We start from the raw sequence: 21522 nt of genomic DNA on the forward strand, positions 1-21522 counted from the left end.
AAAGGCCCCAAGACAAGTGCTGCTATGCCTTCACGCTGAATTGTCTGCATTTCCCCACAAGGTCCTCGTTCACATGAATTCTGAACTGAGCACAGGGACTCTCCAACCGGTAACAAAACCTGTTCCATTCTGAGGGAAGCTGCCAGAAGCAACGTGCCTCTAACCATGGGATATGTCCTGTCACGAGTTTTCAAACGGAACCCCTCCTGTGGTGAACGTCAATGGCAGGATATGGTCCAACTCTAAGACATGTTTCCCGAGGCGGCTTCTGCGGTGGGAGCCAGGCCTCCAGAAAGCAGAGCAAACACTGGCTCTCGATCCTTGGGGCGCAGGCACGGGAAAGTGGGTGGAAAATTGACTGAATATGGTCCCTGCTGACCACATTACCATTTGAATGTATTGTGTGAATTTAAGAATATAAGGATTGAAAGAAGAGTTTTAAAGTATTTTATTTCCCCTCTTCCTTCTTGCAGAAGACATAAGAATGCTTATCTTTATATTCCTCCCATTCCAAAATACAGACTCACGCACACACTGGTTACTGACACTGTATCTTCTGTCTCCTCTTATTCATTTATTCAGTCAGTAAGCTCGTCAGTCATGGATTCACCAAAGTCTGTTGGGTGCCTAACACCTGCCGAGCAAAAGGGATTTAGAATTGAAAGGGCCAAGTGTTTCCTGGTCCCAGACCCTATCCTATCTTGACCAGGTCAGGGGGCTCACGCTCTGTGCCCTGAACAGACACCACACCCCTCTATTGTAGCACCTGCCACACTGTTTCTGATTCTTCTCCAACCAACACTATACTCCGACAGAACACGGACAGCGCATCCTCCATGGTTAACACAGTGCTTAATGGACATCCGCCATTTTTAAACATGCTAAGGAGCTTTTTGTCTGGTCCAGGAGCTAGACCTCCCAACACAACAACATGAGGAAGCGTCAGTGCCGAGCTGGGTGTGTGGCCAATGGGAAGAAAGGGTCCAGACTGCCCAGAGAAGGTTCACAGGGGATGAACCACTCGATTACGGACCAGAAAAGTGAGCGATTTCCAGGAAGATTCAGGAATGAAGAAAAAGCTATACGAGTTCTTGCCTACTTCAAACACCAGTTTTACATCAAATATACATGAGATGCAATGATTGGATTGATTCATTTCTTTAGCTCTTCTTGACTTGCAAAGTCAGACCAGTAGTCCTCCACTTGTGTATATTTAAAAAAAAAAAAAAAATCATTGGAGGATTAAAAACAAAACAAACAAACAAAAAAAGAAACACCACAAAAACCCTGACCTCAAACCAGCTGATCAGATTCTCAGGAGGTGGGGTCCAGATATCCTCCTTGCAGAGCCCCCTCGGTGAGTCTAACATGCAAGGAGGATTACAAACCGCTGAGTGAGTCTCTCCCTTCTATTTGAAGAAAAAGAAGAATCCTTGGGGCGCCTGGGTGGCTCAGTCGGTTGAGTATCCGACTTCGGCTCAGGTCATGCATGGTCTCACAGCTCGTGAGTTTGAGCCCTGGGTCGGGCTCGGTGCTGACAGCTCAGAGCCTGGAGCCTGCTTCAGATTCTGTGTCTCCCCCTCTCTCTGCCCCTCACCCACTCGCATTCTCTGTCTCTCTCAAAAATAAATAAACATTTAAAAACATTTTTTTAATAAAATAAAATTTAATTTAATTAAAAAAAAGAAGAGTTCCAAACGACTCATAAAATGCATTGTTGGAATGCAAATGTCACGTTTTCCTTCACTTTATGTCTCAATCAATCTCTGCTGCTGCACTGCACATTGTCAGCTAAAGGCCGGATTTCATGAACAGGGCTAAAAGACTTGCACGGAGCACAGCTTCCTTGGGGAGATTTTAAAACCCACCCCTCTGTATTTACCTGCCATCTGGCATTTACCTGCCACCTTGTACCATATTTACCTGGTACAGAACAGTAACTTCCAGCCCTTCTATAAAAATCCTGTTACACATCTGAAAAGAAATACTCGTTCAGACCAAATCTTCTCATTTAGCATCTAGATTAGCCAGTGTCTATTACGAGAGCACTTTAAAGTATACTGCAGCAGGCTAGAAAATTAGTAAGTAGTCTTTATTACCCAGTGAGAAGCAGCCTCAATGACAGGTTATATTCTTCCTATGTCTACATTTCTATGATTCAAAAATTTAGCCATTTGTGTATCGTCTAATTCTAATTAAGGCACAAGGAGCCAGCGCTTTGGAAGAACCCCCGTTCTCGTGCGAAAAGGCATCACCAAGATCACAAAAGCCAAATTTCAAAGACTGGAAAGTGTACTAGTACACATCATTACCTTGAAGGCAAGCAAGGAACCACTAGATTACGTCCTACTTCAGGGAGCAGAGCTCTAGAATGGTGGGTGCTTCCCATTCTGAGGTCTCTCAGCTCTAGGAATCCATGGAACGAATGGCAGTCGTCTGGTCGGAATCTGGTTTTGACACGTCAAAACACTGAACGGTACTTCTGACCACTGCTGGTAAGAATGCAAAATAACTCGGTCGTTACTGGGGGACACGACAGGGAGGGCATTTCTAGCAGTTTCACTTCTAGGGGTCTATCACAAAGATACTCTGGCAAAAACACAAAAGGCGTGCATACAGGCTCTTCACTGTGGCGCTATCTGTAACGGTAAAAGACTAACGAAAAACCCTAAATGTCTGACAACAGGGAGCCAGCCAATAAACACAAAGGAGTGGTGTATTGCTATAAAAAGTGAGGCAAGCATCTCTGTAAACTGTCATACAGTGACCACCAGGACCGCCTTTAAAAAGAAGCAAATGTGGACGACAAAGGGTATGGAATGCTAACGTTTACCTCTATCTGTTATTTTTAAGTGTAAAGATAAAACACAAACTGTTTTCAAAGCTATCTATAGGTCAGGAAAGACAGCAAACTAAAATATAATGTCTAATACACCTTGCTTTATAGATTTGTCTTAGGAGCCTTGTAAATGTTTTAGATTATAATCACAGAGCAAAAATTGAAGTTTCAAAAAGCCACACCTAAAATAAAAACCAAAATGTTACATGACTTAAGGATGTTTTAAATTGATAGCAAAACCAAGTAGGGAGGAATTATTTCAAGTGACTTAAAAAAAAAAATTTTTTTTTTTAAGTTTATATATTTTTGAGAGAGAAAAAGTGGGTGGAGGCAGAGAGAAAGAGGGAAAGAGAGAATCTCAGGCAGGCTCTGCACTTGTCAGCAAGGAGCCCGACGCGGGGCTCAAACCCAAAAACTGTGAGATCGTGACCTGAGCTGAAATCAAGAGTTGGACGCTTAACCTACTGAGGCACCCAGGTGCCCCTCAAGTGACTTTAAAACACACTGATTTGACAGTACATTCCTAATGGAATCTACCAAAGAAACAACAAGAACTGTAAAATATCTCAAACTGTTTGGAGGTACTACTGACATTAATTTGAGGTTGCGTGTATATACTATGAAATAAAGCAGGAAAAAATTATACTGGTGTTATCAATTTATAGTATAGGAAAAAGGAGATGAAGATTTAAGACTAAATAGGGTACACTAAAAACCCTTATAGTTCTGAACTTTACTGAATGCCAGAATTAACTCATAAGGCATTTTATATTTTTTAAAAATGTGTAATCCTATCCCTGTCCCCGGAAAAGCCAGTCAAAAACAATGACCGACCAGCAATCATGAAAACTCTTAGAGCCCGGATATGGCAACTAGATAACTATTTCCCAGAAAAAAGAACTAGGAATCCCTGGAGAATGGTTGATTTCTGACCTGGGGCTAGAAATGTACAAAATCAGTCTGGAATACCTTGTCACACCAGATGTCAAGGAGGTGATCAAAAGACTACTGGAGTCATGACAAAAAGACAATCTGTACATCAAGAAGAATAACTGCAAAGGACTGAGATGCCTCAAATATGTTTCAATCCATGAGTTAGTAAGCAATGATTAAAATTTTTTTTAACGTTTTTTATTTATTTTTGAGACAGAGAGAGACAGAGCATGAATGGGGGAGGGGCAGAGAGAGAGGGAGACACAGAATCGGAAACAGGCTCCAGGCTCTGAGCCATCAGCCCAGAGCCCGACGCGGGGCTCGAACTCACGGACCGCGAGATCGTGACCTGGCTGAAGTCGGACGCTTAACCGACTGAGCCACCCAGGCGCCCCTGATTAAAATTTTTAAAAACAAAACTCACTGGTCATCTTTGAAGGATGCTAGGGAATCAACAGCCCATTATTTTGAAAACTGATACAGACAGAGGAAGCAAACATTCACCCCGCCCTTCCTACACAAATGATGCCTCAGGGTAATGAGTGGATGACAGTTTGTCTTTTTTGAAATATGTGGATAATTAAAAACAGAATGACAGAAATACAATGGCTTACAACTCCTAATAAAATAATGAATCGAGGCAATAAACATCAATAGCTCCTCCCAATGGCAAGCTACAATACCTATGAAATATCCCTGCCAGAAAAAAACAGCACCACAAGGTGTTTAATGGGATCTGTGGACCAGGTCAATGAAAATATTACGGAGAATCTATAGATTTGGATGGGGAAAAAAAAAATACATCCTGATTTTCAGTAACATTTAACTGAAGGTTAACATTCCCTCCAATTATAAACACAGGCAACAAACTATAGTAGTACCTAAGACCGGGCCGCCAACGCATCACAAGCATTCACTGATTGTTCGACCACTGTTGCTGAAATTCAAATTATCACTTACATTCATCACTATTCCAAAATTATTATAGTTAGATACCCATTGTGAGATCTCTTATTTAATGTGTTCTTTTCATTTTTTTATTTTATTTTACTTTTTTAAAGAGAACCCGAGCGGGGGATTTAGGTAAAGAGAGAAAGAAAGAAAGGATCCCAAACAGATTCTGCACTGAGCTTGGAGCTCGATCCCACGACCCTGGGATCATGACCTGAGCCAAAATCAAGACTCAGCCACTCAACCAATGAGCCACCCAGGAACCCCTAATGTGTTATTTAAAAGAAACATATAGAGGCACCTGGGTGGCTCAGTGGGTTAAGCGACCAACTTTGGTTCTGGTCATGATCTAACCGTCTATGGATTCGAGCCCCATGTTGGGCTCTGTGCTGACAGTTCAATGCCTGGAACCTGCTTCAGATTCTGTGTCTCCCTCTCTCTGCCCCTCCCCTGCTGGCACGCGCTCTCTCTCTCTCTCTCTCTCCCAAAAATAAACATTTTAAAAAGTCTTTAAAAGAAATATATTTTTTTAATATATGAAATTTATTGTCAAATTAGTTTCCATACAACACCCAGTGCTCATCCCAAAAGATGCCTTCTTCAATACCCATCACCTACCCTACCCTCCCTCCCACCCCCCCATCAACCCTCAGTTTGTTCTCAATTTTTAAGAGTCTCTTATGCTTTGGCTCTCCCCCACTCTAACCTCTTTTTTTTTTTTTCCTTCCCTCCCCCATGGGTTTCTGTTAAGTTTCTCAGGATCCACATAAGAGTCAAAACATATAGTATCTGTCTTTCTCTCTATGACTTATTTCACTTAGCATAAAAAAAAATTTTTTTAAAGAAACATTAACATATATCACAATGTGTTTTTATTTTTAATTTTTTAATGCTTTTATTTATGTTTGAGGAGAGAGAGAGAGCGAGAGAGAGCGAGCACAAGTGTAACAAGGGCAGAGAGAGGGGGAGACACAGAATCCAAAGCAGGCTCCAGGCTCTGAGCTGTCAGCACATAGCCTAATGTGGGGCTCGAACCCAAGAACTCTGAGATCATGACCTGAGCCAAAGTTGGATGCTCAACCGACTGAGCCACCCAGGTGCCCCTCATGATGTGTTTTTAATAGTTTAATACCCAAATAGATGTAACTGGTTTCCATTATAATCCTACATAATGTTATTTTATGCATTTAAAAACATTTTTATTTGTTTATTTACTTTAAATTTTTTTAATATTTATTTATTTTTGAAAAAGAGAGAGAGCATACAAACGCACACAGGTGAGTAGGGGAGGGACAGAGAGAGGCAGGGGAACAGAAGATCCCAGGCAGGATCTGTGCTGACAGCAGAAAGCCCGACACAGGGCTCAAACTCACAAACTGTGAGATCATGACCCGGACCAAAGTGGGATGTTCAACCAACCAAGCCACTCAGGAGTCCCTAAAAACATATTGAGAAGGAAATATTGTAAACCCACCAGAAAGATACAGTCAGCAAAACCCAGGATGTGGTCACCTCTACATGACAAACTGTTTCTTCAGAAATAAACTGCAAGAAAAAAAGAGCAAGACGAAGCCTAGAGAAGAAAGAGATGTCAACAAAGCCACCTGGTGAAATGGATGGACTTACACGCATTTTGATGTGAAGAAACTATTTTAAAAATTATGTGATAGTTGGGGAAACTTGAACATGGACTAGATATTGGATATTAAGGAGTTACTGTTAACTTTTAGGTGGAACAATATATGACTATGCTTTTTAAGCCCTTATCTTTTAGAGAGTAATACTGAAATATTTATGCATGAAGTTGTATGATGCCTGAGACTTACTTTCAGATAACCTAGAAGGGAGGAAGTGGAGAGGTATAAGTGAAGACAAGATGAGCTGATAAGTATCGCAAGTGGGTGACAGGCAAAAATAAACTCAGAATGGATAAAAGATCTAAATGTAAGACCTGAAACCATAAAAATCCTAGAGGAGGACATAGGCAATAAGCTCTCTGACACCAGCCTCAGCAACATTTTTCTAAATAGGCCTATATGTCTCTTCACGCAAAGGAAATAAAAGCAAAAATAAACTGTTGGTACTACAAAATAAAAGACTTCTACACAGCACAGGAAACAATCAACAAAACTAAAAGGTAACTTAATGAGAGAAAATATTTGCAAATGACATATCTGATAAAGGGTTAGTGTCCAAAACATATAAAGAACTTACATCATTCAACACCAAACAAACAAACAAAACAAATAATCTAATTTAAAAATGGGCAGAAGTGGGGTGCCTGGGTGGCTGAGTCAGTGGAGTGTCCGACTTTGGCTCAGGTCATGATCTCACAGTTCATGGGTTCGAGCCCCATGTTGGGCTCTGTGATGACAGCTCTGAGCCTGGAGCCTGCTTCAGATTCTGTGTCTCCTTCTCTCTCTACCCCTCCCCCGCTCATGCTCTATCCCTCAAAAATAAATAAAACATTAAAGAAAAAATGGGCAGAAGACATGAACAGTCATTTCTCCAGAGAAGACATCCAGATGGCCAAGAGACACATGAAAAGATGCTCCACATCACTCATCACCAGGGAAATACAAATCAAAACCACAATGAGATACCACCTCACGCCTGTCAGAATGGCTACAATCAAAAACACAAGAAATAACAAGTGTTATGGAGAGAAAGGAACCCTCTTGCACTGTTGCTGGGAATGCAAACTGGTGCAGCCACTCTGGAAAACAGTATGGATGGTCCTCAAAAAGTTAAAAGTAGAACTACCCTACGATCCAGTAATTGCACTACTGGGTATTTGCCCAAAAAATACAAAAACACAAATTCAAAGGGATACATGCACCCTTATGTTTATAGCAGCATTATTCATAATAGCCAGGTTATGGAAGCAGCCCAAGTGTCCATCAATTGCTGAATGGATAAAGAAATTATACATATATATATATATACACACACACACACACACACACACATATAATATTAGCCATAAAACAGAATGAAATCTTGCCATATGTAACAACACAGATGGAGCTAGAGAGTATAATACCAAGCGAAATAAAACACAGAAAAACAAATACTATACGATTTCACTCATATGTGGCATTTAAGACACAAAACAAATGAGCAAACGGGGAAAAGAGAGAGAGAAAAACCAAAAAACAGACTCTCGACTATAGAGAACAAACTGATGGTTACCAGAAGGGCAGTAAGTCAGGGGATGGGTGAAGGAGGTGATAGGGATTAAGGAGAGCACTTGTCACGATGAGCACCAGGTGATACAACACTGTGTGTTAACCATACTGGAATTAAAAAGTAATTTAAAAAGGGGTGGCTCAGTGGATTAAATATCTGACTTCGGCTCAGGTCATGATCTCGCGGTTCATGGGTTTGAGCCCCATGTCGGGCTCTTTGCTGACAGTTCAGAGCCTGGAGCCTGCTTTGGATTCTGTGTCTCCCTCTCTCTCTCTCTGCCCCTCTCTGCTCCCACTCTCTCTCTCTCTCAAAAATAAACATCTAAAAATTTTTTAAAAAGTAATTAAAAAAAAGAAAATAGGTAATAGGTACATCACAGCAGGCAATCATCTCTACTTCTATTTCAATGTTCCCATAATGAAGTTTTTTTCTAAGCATAACAGAAACCCTACATTATCCATGATAAGGCTGCGCAGACTCACCAAAACATCACATGTATTTGCTTACAGCTATAATTACTCCAACCAAGGGTGCTAACACTGATTCTCTCTTGCTAACAGAAGCTTTGGTGTCTGATTAAAAGGGAAAGATAATAAATTCATTATTACTTTTAAACGTGCAGAGTAAAGGAGTTTCAAAAATCTTTCAAAATACAGAATTCGGGAAAAATAATAAGTTTATAATGGAGAAAAACCCTGAAGATTGCTGACCTAATAAAAAATATCTTAGGGGCGCCTGGGTGGCGCAGTCGGTTAAGCGTCCGACTTCAGCCAGGTCACGATCTCGCGGTCTGTGAGTTCGAGCCCCGCGTCAGGCTCTGGGCTGATGGCTCAGAGCCTGGAGCCTGTTTCCGATTCTGTGTCTCCCTCTCTCTCTGCCCCTCCCCCGTTCATGCTTTGTCTCTCTCTGTCCCAAAAATAAATAAACGTTGAAAAAAAAAATTAAAAATAAAAAAAATAAAAATAAAATATCTTATACTATATTCTATTTAGTATATGTGTTTGGCTCCCCGGGTAGGTTGTAGGCTCCTAAAAGGCAGAAACGATGATGTTTTCATTTTTATCGAGTATGTGAATCACTATGGGCTGGCTGAACTGTTACAGAGGTGAAAAAGGCCACCAGAGGAAGAGTCCTTTCTGAAGCCTCTCTCAGGCTCTCTGCAGCAGGGGGGTGGGTGGGGAGGTGGGGACTATAATGGACTACAAAAAAAAAAAAAAAAAAAGCAATCATTCTGCGATGTAACTTGGAAACGCATCAACCCAAGTATCAGCGGAAAGCATTCAACTTTAAAACGAAAATGTAAAATGAGCTGCAATGCATGCTGAAACGGATGGAGCGATGGTGCTCGGTGCTGCTGGACGATATAAATTCTAGAAAAAGCAAGCGTGGCAAGTTATCCATTTCTCCAGTCCTGCAGAGGAGCAAGAGTGCCCTGATCTTTTAACAAGTCACTCATGGGGTGCCTGAGTGGCTCAGTCAGTTAAGCATCCGACTTTGGCTCAGGTCATGATCTCACAGTTCATGGGTTTCAGCCCCGCATCGGGCTCTGTGCTGACAGCTCAGAGCCTGGAGCCTGCTTCGGATTCTGCGTCTCCCTCTCTCTCTCTGCCCCTCCCCTGGTCGTGCTCTGTCTCCCTTTCTCTCAGAAATAAAAGAACATTAAAAAAAATTATTAACAAGTTGTTCATAATTGGAAGGCAGATGCCAAGAGTGTAAACAGAAGCATGGGTGTCACGAAGGTGGAGGGCGGTGGTTTGGCAGACAAGTAATTTCTTTTGTCGTTGTTCGAGATTCACCAAGCAACTTCAGACCTCCCATTTCCTAAGTAGACTTTTCTGTTGGGAGAGTCCTCCCGGCAGCAGCTATCCAAATGACAGCAACAATTCTCACGATAAGTTTAATACATTTATTTTCAGGCATAAATGTGAGTTTGAACAGCAAGAATCATTTTATGTAGAGCATGGTGACCACCCCTCCCCCCCAGTGATTTTCCAGACATAGAAAACTGGAATATTCCACCAAGGGACAGAGGTTCAGATGTCAGCTTTCTGATCTACAGTGCCAGAAGCATGTGCCAAAACCACAGTCTGGTACTTAATGAAGTAAAGAAGCAAGCTCTTCCAAAAATCGCCCCATAAATTATTGTAACACCCATCACATTTCTTATATTTATGATTATTACACAGAACAATGCAACAGGACACTTCTGAAATTACCAAAACATTTTCCCTCCACTTATCTTCACAGTATGTCCTATGGAACGTCTTAGACTAGAGGGGAGGCGGGGCTAACTGATTCTCCAGTGTTCTGTAACAATACAACAGAAGTTGAGAGAAGAACAAACCTAGTGTGGGTCTAAATGCAGCAAGGCACCCATCCAATTACACCCAGTCACTTTATAATTCAGGACAGGGCGCTTGGGTGGCTCAGTCGATCAAGCGTCCTACTTCGGCTCAGGTCATGATCTCACGGTTTGTGAGTTCGAGCCCTGTGTCGGGCTCTGTGCTGACTCTCTGTGCTTCAGAGTCTATGTCTCCCTCTCTGGCTGCCCCACCCTTGCTCATACTCTGTGTCTCACTCTCTCAAAAAATGAATAAATGTTAAAAAAAAAATTTAATTGTAATTCAGGATGTTGTCACCCAGTATGAACTTCAACCTCTGGACCTCCCAACGCTGCTCATTCCCAGAACTGTTTCATTTTATTCTGACTCTGTGGGAACAAGGGCGGGATACTAGTGGAAGGGGTAAGAAGTGACTAGAATGATTGATGGGTCAAACCGCTTGGTTGAGCCTTAAAATTAACAGAGAATTTAGGTAGGACTATGGGACATTTTTTTGGTTTTTTCTTCTTTACCCCTTTTGTATGTATCGAATTTTCTAACAAGGAGAAATCTATTTTTTCAAATCTGTGTTCCTTCTTAAAAGAACCAGGAAAGTGAAGGGACCAGAAGCAAGCACAAAGAATAACATTAGAACACTTCTTGGGGACACCTGAGTGGCTGAGTCAGTTAAGCATCTGACTTCAGCTCAGATCATGATCTCCAGGTTCGTAAGGTCAAGCCCCACGTCGAGCTCTTTGCTGACAGATCAGAGCCTGGAGCCTACTTCAGATTCTGTATCTCCCTCTCTCTCTGCCCCTCCCTGCTTGTGCTCTGTCTCTCTCCCTCTCTCAAACATAAACATTAAAAAAGGTTTTTTTTTAATTTGGAAAAAAAAAAAAAAAAAGGTTTCCTGACTCCTTATTTTGAATCCTTGTGCTAATCTGGACCCAGAGCTCACCTTTTCTCTTTTGTTTCTCCCCCAACCTCCTCATGACCTGTGATTCTTTGTTGACAATTCAGGGTTTCCAAACTGCTGACTTAATGCTCGCTGGATTTGCCAACGGGGCATCCATCATTATCAAATATTATTTATTTATTACATTCATGCTAATGGACAGCATCCGAATACCTGACTGTATGCCTTCCACGGTGCCTCGCAATTTACAAACCTTTTCTGTACCCTATCGTATTTAATTGTTGATCCACCGGAAAGTGCTGTTGGGTTACAGATGAAGAAATGGAGGCTGGGAGAGGTGAAATGGGCCACCCAACAGATGTTGTCCAAAAGGGGCAGAATCAGGTACAAAATACAAACCCCCAGCATAAGTAAAGTGCATTTGCTAAGCCGACTATGTCCCCTTCTACATGATTCTGTTAAAATAACTTCAAAACACAGGGCCCATTCCTTCTTTTTCCTCTCTCTAACCAATTTGATGAAAATGAGTGAAGCTGCAAAAATACAGGATCATGTGACTGCCATCTCTGTTTTAAATGTCTGGCCTTTTATCTGATCGTTGAACATGACTTCAATATTATATTTTCTTATATACATTTAAAATGGATAATACCTTCCTTAATAACTGCAGACTGGTTATCACAGAACTAAGTCAGTTACTATAGAATTATAATTATTTTGTATTTTACTTGGAATTTTGCGTGCAAATATATCCTAACACATTCTGATCACTTATTTTTTTACATTTATTTCTTTTTGAGAGACAGAGAGACAGAGCACTAGTATAGGAGGGGCAGAGAGAGGGAGACAGAGAATCCAGAGCAGGCTCCAGGCTCCAAGCCATCAGCACAGAGCTGGATGCAGGGCTCAAACTCCCAAAATGTGAGGTCATGACCTGAGCCAAAGTCAGACGCCCAACTGGCTGAGCCATCCAGGCGCCCCTTGACTTTTGTTTTTTAAATGTCTATTTTTGAGAGAGAGAGAAAGCACAAGAGAGGGAGGGATTCAAGAAGGGGGGCGGGCAGAGAGTCCGAAGCGGGATCCTCACTGATAGCAGCAAGCCTGACATGGGGCTTGAATTCACAAACCTCGAGATCATGACCTGAGCTGAAGTCAGATGCTCAACCGAGAGCCACCCAGGCGTCCCTGCAATACCTGTGAACTTTAATCATCACGATATCATTCCACAGCCAATAAGAGAAAGCTACCAATATCAAATCCTCTGGAAAATTAAGAGTTTGGCAGAAAATCAAACAGATGCTAGTTGAAGGGGCCAGCACTCATTGCCCTGATTGGTTACTGAACCTTAAAACACACACACACACACACACACAGAAGAAGTATGCAGAGAGAGAGAGACAGAGACAGAGAACAGCCACTTGAAGTATTTGAAGGTAACCACACCTATGGGCTGGACAGAGCACACCCGGAAAACCGCAGCCTGGTCTGAGGGAGCTGGTCTGTGTCAAAGATCATCAAGTCAAGTTTCTCTCTGTGTCCGTCCTGACGAGAGGGGACAGCCCTTGCAGTGGTATACCACCCCGGGACTTCTACCCAGACACCAGAGAATTCTGGGAGAAGTCTGGTCTACTCGATGGAAACACTCCAACCTGGCAGGCAACCTCAACAACCCACAGTGACCTACTTTTATGACCGCCTTCTTAATGGCATCCAGTTCAATTCAGCAAATATCTGTTACCACCTAGCAGGTTCCTGATACTGCCAGCCTCCGGGAGGACAGAAATTACCGGCCCTGCCTTCATCAGATTCACAGTACAGCAGGGAAGACAAACACCAAAGAAGCAGTCTGATTTATCTCCTTTAGCATAATACCCTCTAGGTCCACCCATTTTGTCAAAAATGGTACGATGGATGGGACCTAACCTAATCTGAGATTTCTTGGGAGGCTTTACTCGTGAAGTGATATTTCATCTGAGACCTGATGAAAAAAGACAAGCTGTTTGGGTCAAGAGAAAGGCTCTAACAGGAATGCTGACCAGCAGAGGGAACGACTCACTTTGTCAATAACCCGCCTCAACTGGAGCTCCTAGACGGAGCTCATCCAAAGGCATGAGCAGCTACCTAATCTCTTTCAAACAGATCACGCAACTGAAAAAGAGTCTAGCAATTCGTGGTTGATTATTTCAAACACTGACCACGTGCAAAAGTTGTGGGTTAGGAGCTGAGAAAAGATTTCCTTGACGTTTTATGAATTATTGTTTACATTTTCACCAGCATCTAGGTGGTCTTTGAGCTCTACTTTCTTTTGTTGTTGTTATTGTAGTTAAATGTTTATTTATTTATTTTTGGAAGAGACAGAGAGAGAGGGAGAGAGAAAGCAGGGGAGGGGCAGACAGAGATGGAGACAGAGAATCCCAGGCAGGCTCCGGGCCATCAGCACAGAGCTTGACGTGGGGCTCGATCTCAGGAACCGCGCGCAAGATCATGACCTGAGCGGAAATCAAGAGTCAGACGCTGAACTGACGGAGCCTCTCATGTGCCTCTGTGCCCTACTTTCTCACTGGAACCACTTTTAGATTCTACACCAATGTGTGACATTGGTGTAGAAGAGAGTAGGGAGAGTAGGGAGAACAGTGGCTCCTCAAAAGTGCCCACGCCCTAGTCTCCTGGAACCTGTGAATGGGTCACCTTACATGCTGCGATATAATAAGAAATACGCACTTTAATCTTGGCTCCCCACCAAAGCTCTTTCCTCAGTGATAAGAAGCATCTTCTGTCTTCAGAACCAGCCCGTTTCAATCACACCCCAGTTTATGTTAATGAGGTGATTTTTGGAAAGCTCTTAAGGGGGTGGGGAGCTGGTTACCAAGGGAACCAATTTATGATTAAAGGTGTGTAACCTTGAGCCCCACCGGAGGGAGAGAGGGGGCTTGAGGTTGAGTTAATCACGAATGACCAATGATTTAATCACCTGTGCCTATACGATGACGTCTTCCATAAAAATCCTAACCGGAGGACTGAGACCTCCCAGGTTGGTGGACATAGTGACGTGCTGGGAGGGTGAAGTTCCACGCCCTTTCCCCTCGCGCATTCCTTGCCCTGCGCATCTCTTCTATCCGGCTGTTCGTGAGTTGTATCTTTTCATGATAAACCGGTAGTTTAATAAATAAGCTGTTTTCCTGAGTTCTGTGAGCCACTCCAGCAAATTATTGAACCTGAGGCAGGGGGTCATGAGAACCCCCTGTACAAGGCGACAGCCTGGGACTCACAACTGGTGTCTAAAAAGCAGGGTCCATGGGGCACCTGGGTGGCTCAGTCAGTGAAGCGTCCGACTTTGGCTCAGGTCATGATCTCATGATTTATGACTTTGAGGCCCACGTCAAGCCCTGTGTTGACAGCTCAGAGCCTGGAGCCTGCTTCGGATTCTGTGTCTCCCTCTCTCTCTCTGCCCCTGCCCAGCTCACTCTCTGTCTCTCTCTCTCTCAAAAATAAATAAACATTTAAAAAAATTTAAACCACTATTTGTGGTGATTTGACAGCAATAGAAGAGTAATACACTAGGTCAGCAATGGGTATGATACCTTAAAATAACACGTGAATCATAATGTTCTCGCTATTTATATTCATCTCAATGAATTCCCTTAGTAACAAGATAGTTACAGCAAATAAACAGGAATCTCTCAAACAACTGCAGACAAAGCTGATCAGGAGCCTCCCTGGATTAAGCCACTTTCATCATTTGCCAGGGAGAAAATAAGTCCATGTCACCAAGCCACAAACTACTGAACTAGTTTTATGCAAACCAGCAAAAGTAAAAATTGTAAACTAAGTGATCTCTTCTTGAACATTGTCCTACATGACTCTTAAATAGTCAAGAACACAGGGGAAACATTAATACCCTCTATGCCATAAAAGGACGGGAAACTAGTGGGTAACAGTCACTGTATTAAAATCTAACATATATATATATATATGTATATATATATATTTTTTTTTAATGTTTATTTTTGAGAAAGGAAGGGAGAGAGAGCGCTAGTGGGGGAGGGGCAGGGATGGGGGGGGGGGGGCAACAGAGGATCCAAAGCAGGTTCTGAGCTGACAGCAGAAAGAGTCCAATTCAGGGCTCAAACTCACTAAGCTCTTGTGTATATTAACTTACTGGATTTTCATAAACCCTAAAATGCAGGTGTCATTTTGCCAAAATTCCAGGGTCTTTTAACAAGGTTCATAGGATAAACAAATAACAGCACTGGATTAACATCCAAATAAGATTCTTGGGACCCCTGGGTGGCTCAGTTGGCTGGGCCTCTGACTTCAGCTCAGGTCATGATCTCGCAGTTTGTGAGCTCGAGCCCCGTGTCAGGCTCTGTGCAGACAGCTCAGAGCCTGGAGCCTGCTTTGGATTCTGTGTCTCCCTCTCTCTGTCCCTCCCCCGATGACACTCTGTCTCTCTCTCTCTCTCAAAAGTAAATAAACGTTAAATAAAAATTAAAGATTCTAAAGCCTATGTTCTTTCTATTCTGTTACGCCAAGAAAATAACTGTGGGAAGAAAGTAAGAAATGTGCTCAGTTCCAGAATGCCAACCTCTCAAACCTTATGGCATTTGGGTTGTAGCCGTCTTTCCCCCACTTTCCATACTCTGTCTGGAGTGTTTTATATGTCTGTTGCATTTGCTTCCCTAGATTATAAATGCAGAAACTGTGTCAGGGATATTTTTGTGCCCCCACACATATATGTATCTATACAATATCTAACAATGTTACTATTACTGTTCTTGTTACTATTGTAACTATTATTATTGTTACCATTGTTACTATCAACAGTGAAAATAGAGGCCAGAGTGGCTCAGTCCGTTAAGCATCCAACTTCAGCTCAGGTCATAATCTCACAGCTCGTGAGTTTGAGCCCTGCATCGGGCTCTATGCCGACAGCTCAGAGCCCGGAGCCTGCTTCAGATTCTGTGTCTCCCTCTCTCTCTGCCCCTCCCTCACTAACGTTTTTTTTTTTTTTTTCTCTCTCTCTCAAAAATAAATAACTATAAAAAAATTTTTTTAAGCAGTGAAAATAGTATCTACCACATTGAGCGTGCCCTACCCATGTACCAAGCACGGGCCCAACAATTTCACATTTCACTGTCCTAATTCATGCAATCCTGCCAACAATCCTATGAGGTAGATGCTATGATTAGTGCCAATTGTAAAGAAACTGAGGCCCAGAGATCGCACAACGTGCCCAATGTCACACAGCTAGCAAATCGTAGAAGCTGGGGAGCAATCCGGGCAGTGTGCCACTGTCCCCCAGGAAGTACAACTTCCAACTAATAGGGCCTCAAACACCTTTCCCATTATCCTAACAAAGGTGAGGCAGCTTCATAAAAATAAGCATGTGTCACGTGGCACAGTAAGTGCTTATGTATGTTACTCCACTTAAATCTCACAAAACCTCTCCCGAGATAGGGACTGTGTGGACAGCTGTCCCAGTGAGAAACTCACCCAACGTCAGAAACTCAGTAATCTGTACTTTTCCCATCCTATGCACGGCCTCCCTGAGAATAAAATAAGTCCTGTAATATTGAATAATCTGACACCATGCAAGGAGATCAAGTGACACCAATGAACCCTGCATCTCTGACAGTAGGCACTGATGAGCACAACCCACTTGACGACATGTTCAACGATTATTTGAATAAGGGGTGTTCTAATGAAAACAAGAGAGGGCAGGGGCAGCGGGGTGGCTCAGTCGGTTAGGCGTCTGACTTTGGCTCAGATCACGATCTCGCCGTCTGGGAGTTTGAGCCCCACGTCGGGCTCTGTGCTGACAGCTCAGAGCCTGGAGCCTGCTTTGGATTCTGTGTCTCCCTCTCTCTCTGCTCCCCACTTCATACTCTGTGTCCGTCTCTCTCTCTCTCTCTCTGCCTTTCCCCGACTCGTGCTCTCTCTCCCTCTCTGTCTCCCCAACTCTCTTTCTCAAAAATAAATAAACATTTAAAAAACTTAAAAAAAGGGGGCGCCTGGGTGGCCCAGTCAGTTGAGCATCCGACTTCAGCTCAGGTCATGATCTCTCGGTTCGTGAGTTCAAGCCCCATGTCAGGCTCTGTGCTGACAGCTCAGAGCCTGGAGCCTGCTCCGGATTCTGTGTCTTCCTCTCTCTCTGACCCCCACTTAATACTCTGTGTCCGTCTCTCTCTCTCTCTGTCCTTCCCCCACTCGTGCTCTCTCTCCCTCTCTGTCTCCCCCACTCTCTTTCTCAAAAATAAATAAACATTAGAAAAATTTTTAAAAAGGGGCGCCTGGGTGGCTCAGTCGGTTGAGCATCTGACTTCAGCTCAGGTCATGATCTCTCGGTTCGTGAGTTCAAGCCCCATGTCAGGCTCTGTACTGACAGCTCAGAGCCAGGAGACTGCTTCGGATTCTGTCTCTCTCTCTCTCTCTCTCTCTCTCTCTCTCTCTGCCCCTCCCCAGCTCACTCTCTCTCTGTCTCTCACAAAAATAAATAAACTTTAAAAAAAAATTTTTTTTAAATGAAAACGAGAGACGACATAATACCGCTCTATTCAACAGCCTCCCTCTGTTCTCCGATCTGTGATTGGTTGAAATGAGAAAAGTGTGAAACACGTCTATAAATCACCTAGTTTTCCGATACATGTCCGAAGAGGACCGTGAGTCCTGCAGCCTAGATGCGGCGGGGGGGGGGGGGGGGGGGGGGGGGGGGGGGGGGGGCGGCGTTAAACTATGGTCAACATGGGGCGGACTGGCCTCTCCGCTCCAGGACCCTCCCCACCCCCAGACGCCTCTGAGAATTCTACGAGGGACACCAGTGGGAACACACTCCAGAGGTGAGGAACAGGAGTTGAGAAGGGCCAGCACGGTGGGTGCAGGGAGGGGTAGAGTAGGTTCTGAAGGACGAGATGAGCGTGGGGTAGTAAGTGCGCCGTGTTTCAAGAGTCTGGATGATGAGAGTTTAGCACACACCGCCCTCTCCCCACCCACCCCAGTCTGGCACAGGCACGGGAGAAAACAGACTAACCCTGTTCTCAACAAGCAGCCAAGAAGTCACAGCCCATAAAACTTGAAATTCCTACTGCTTCCTGCCCACGGAGGCCAAATCACAAATTTCGAAGGGCTGTTTTTTCAACTGCTGTAAAATCTAAATGAGCCTTCCTGTGGATCACCAAAACAGAAATACCGTTTTCAAAAGCGAAGGGTTTTATTTGCTTATTTCTGTGTGTGGTTTAAACTGTCAAATGTGATCCCGAGGTCAAGACAATCAAGCAGTCTGCAGTTCAAAGCAGGAAATCAACAGCCAGTCAAAGCGCAGACAGAAAATCCCGGTGTGGCTGGCTTCCCGACTCCAGCTGTGTCCCTGCCCTCCGTGGTTTGGCACTTTAACCTCCTCCAGTTCCGTAAAGTAATCAATCCTGTTTCACCCACACCCGTGGTGAGCCGGGTTTCTCACGAACACACTCATCCAACACCAACCGGGCACCAGAAAACAGCAGCCTAAGCCTGATCTAAGAAAGATCCTGGCACTTGCCCTGCAGGGAAAGAGAGGCGGGGGCGGCAGGGAGATTTCCTGTGAGCCCGTCAGCATTCCTCGGGGCTCACACCGGAAAAACTCACTCGTCTCCTTCCTCAGCTCCTACTGCTCCTGATGAAACCCAACCAACTCTCAAGCTTTTCAACAGAATTGCCTCTTAATATTAAGCAGGGAGAAGTAAATTACCATTAGCAGGAAACCCGATACAAGCTCCAACTTCTTCAGCTCTCAAGGGGGGGATCCTTAAAATCCATGTAAACTGCACTGTGTACAGGGCCAAAGGGTTAGTACAAAAGCAACGTGCAAAACATGGTTCTTGCAAAGACAACATGGGTATCTCTTCCAAGTGGAAACACGTGAGGCCAGACCTACATTAGCGATCAGGAATATGCAAATCAGAGATACTCTCCATTCATCTGACTGTCAAAACTTTAGAAGTCTAATAATACCAGGTGTTAGAAAGCATGCATGTTTCACAGGATTTCTCCTACTAGGCGGGAGGGACCGTAAAGCGATACCACTACCCTTGTTTGTTTAAGTTTACTTATTTTGAGAGAGAGCGCACATGTGAGTTGGGGGGGGGGGTGCAGAGAGAGAGGGCAGAGAGAATCCCAAGCAGGCTCTGCACTGTCAGTGCAGAGCCCAATGTGGGGCTTGAACTCACAAACCGTGAGATCGTGACCTGAGTCAAGACTGAGAGTCGGACGCTTAATGGACTGAGCCACCCAGGCACCCGGTACCACCACTTTGGAAAAACAGTCTGGCATTCTGTGAAGTTGAACAGTTAGTTACACACCCCAAATCTAGCTATTCCCCACCAAGATGCTCCATATGCACATGTGTGTGTATAAAAGAAATGCTTATCTGTGATGGATAGGGGACCTGAAGAAAAATGTTCCTGGAAGTCCTGTTCACTACAGGAAAAAACTTGGAAAAAACACAAATGTCCCATTAACTGAATTAATAAAGTACGGCATATTCAGAGCAAAAAATATTATAGAGAGTCAAAGGGAGGGTTTTTGCAGCATTAGGCAATAGCATGCGTGAATCTTGGCAGTGTGATACGGAAGGGGAAATAAATCCCAACAGGTTAGCTATAGCATGATATCCTTTTAATAAACTAAAAACAAATGATAATGAACACATACTTTTTAGAAATACACAGAGGTACAAAACTGTAAAAAAGAGAGAGAGAGAGAGAGAGAGCAAGGGAATGGTGAGATTATCTCTGGCTGGGGAAGGAGGGTGGGAGAGGTGTGACCAGGTAAGTTACCATCACAGATTCTGGTTTTAGGGCTGCTGATGGGTTTGCAGAATTTACTGCACAAAAATAGTAGTTCGGCCATTCCTGGGCCCACCGTGAACGTGTGTCATGAGCCAGGGATTATGATTACTCTGCATGCAGCTGGAGTCTAAAATATAAAACTAAATGAGGGGCGCCTGGCTGGCTCTTGATGGGTGGAGCATGCGACTCTTGATCTCAGGGTCATGAGTTTAAGCCCCACGTTGGGTATAGAGGCTACTTAAAAAATAAAATAGGGGCGCCTGGGTGGTTCAGTCAGTTTAGCGTCCACCTCCGGCTTTCAGCTCAGGTCATGATCTCAGGGTTGTGGGTTTGAGCCCTACATCAGGCTCTGTGCTGATAACATGGAGCCTGCTTGGGATTCTCTGTCCCATTCTCTCTCTCTCTGCCCACGCCCCACGCATTCTCTCTGTCTCTCTCTCAAAATAAACAAATAAGTAAGTAAATAAATAAATAAATAAATAAATAAATAACTTTTAAACTTTTAGAAATATACAATAAAATACAATAAAATAAAAAATAAATTAAGTGGGGTGCCTGGATGGCTCAGTTAAGTATCTGACTCATGGTTTCAGCTCACGTCAGGATCTCCCAGTTTTGAGTTCAAGCCCCATGTCAGGCTCTGTGCTAATAGAGCAAGGCCTACTTCAGATTCTCTGTCTCCCTCCCTCCCTCTCTGCCCCCCCACCTGAAAAAAAAAATATATATATATATATATATATAATTAATTAAATGATGCTTCAGAAAGACGTATTATATTATATATCCTATGACTTTATGTACTCTCTGGCACCCCTGGGGATATAAATAGCAAAAAGCTTGAGGGGGTGGGGGAACCATGCTAACTGTCCAAGGTCTTTTTTTTGTTTGTTTGCTCCCCAACTGACAAGAGGCAGGGTAGTTCAGTGGTTAGGAGCACGGGCTCTGGGGCCAGACTGCCTTGTGGGGGAGGAGGTGCAAGTTAGTTGCAGTCCTTACTACTATGTGACTATGACTGTTGGGGAAAATACTTGACCTCTCTGTGAATCCGCTCCCACGTGTGTCAAAGGGGGCTGGCAGTGACAGCATTATAATGCTCACCATAGAAAATTACTGTAAGGATTACACGAGTTAATCCACCCTGAGATTCTGGAAGACTGAGGTTGCTGTAAGTGCACCAACTAAGCTTTACTCAACCAAGTCTGGCTTTCATTATTATTTTTAAAAAAAATTTTTTTTAACATTTATTCATTTTTGAAAGACAGAGGCAGAGCGTGAGCAGGGAAGGGGCAGAGGGGGAGACACAGAATCCGAAGCAGGCTCCAGGCTCTGAGCTGTCTGCGCAAAGCTGGGTGTGGGGCTCGAACTCACAGACCTCAAGATCATGACCTGAGCTGAAGTTGGATGCTTAACTGACTGAGCTACCCAGACACCCCTCTTATGTACACAAGCAATTACTTGGGAGGCAATTTGCTTTTGCCACAGATGTGACTACCATTCAAAGCATCTCTGAAAACTCCTCTTCAAAAATAGCCTAATTTAATTTCTTCATTG

The 21522-nt window shown here is 43.6% G+C and overlaps 1 protein-coding gene across 7 annotated transcripts in view; it reads right to left on the reverse strand.

Moving 5' to 3' along the window:
• Positions 1-21522, reverse strand: part of SLC35F2 (solute carrier family 35 member F2) — a 137782-nt gene that overhangs the window by 65057 nt on the left and 51203 nt on the right. The window contains exon 1 of one of the 7 annotated variants that reach the window (XM_023238902.2): positions 2313-2404. Within the exon in view, the coding sequence (XP_023094670.1) occupies positions 2313-2389 (77 nt within the window). The 5' untranslated portion in view covers positions 2390-2404. 7 annotated transcript variants of the gene reach the window in all.

Source organism: Felis catus, chromosome D1, assembly GCF_018350175.1.
Source record: "Felis catus isolate Fca126 chromosome D1, F.catus_Fca126_mat1.0, whole genome shotgun sequence".
In the NCBI taxonomy this organism is placed as follows: Eukaryota; Metazoa; Chordata; class Mammalia; order Carnivora; family Felidae; genus Felis; species Felis catus.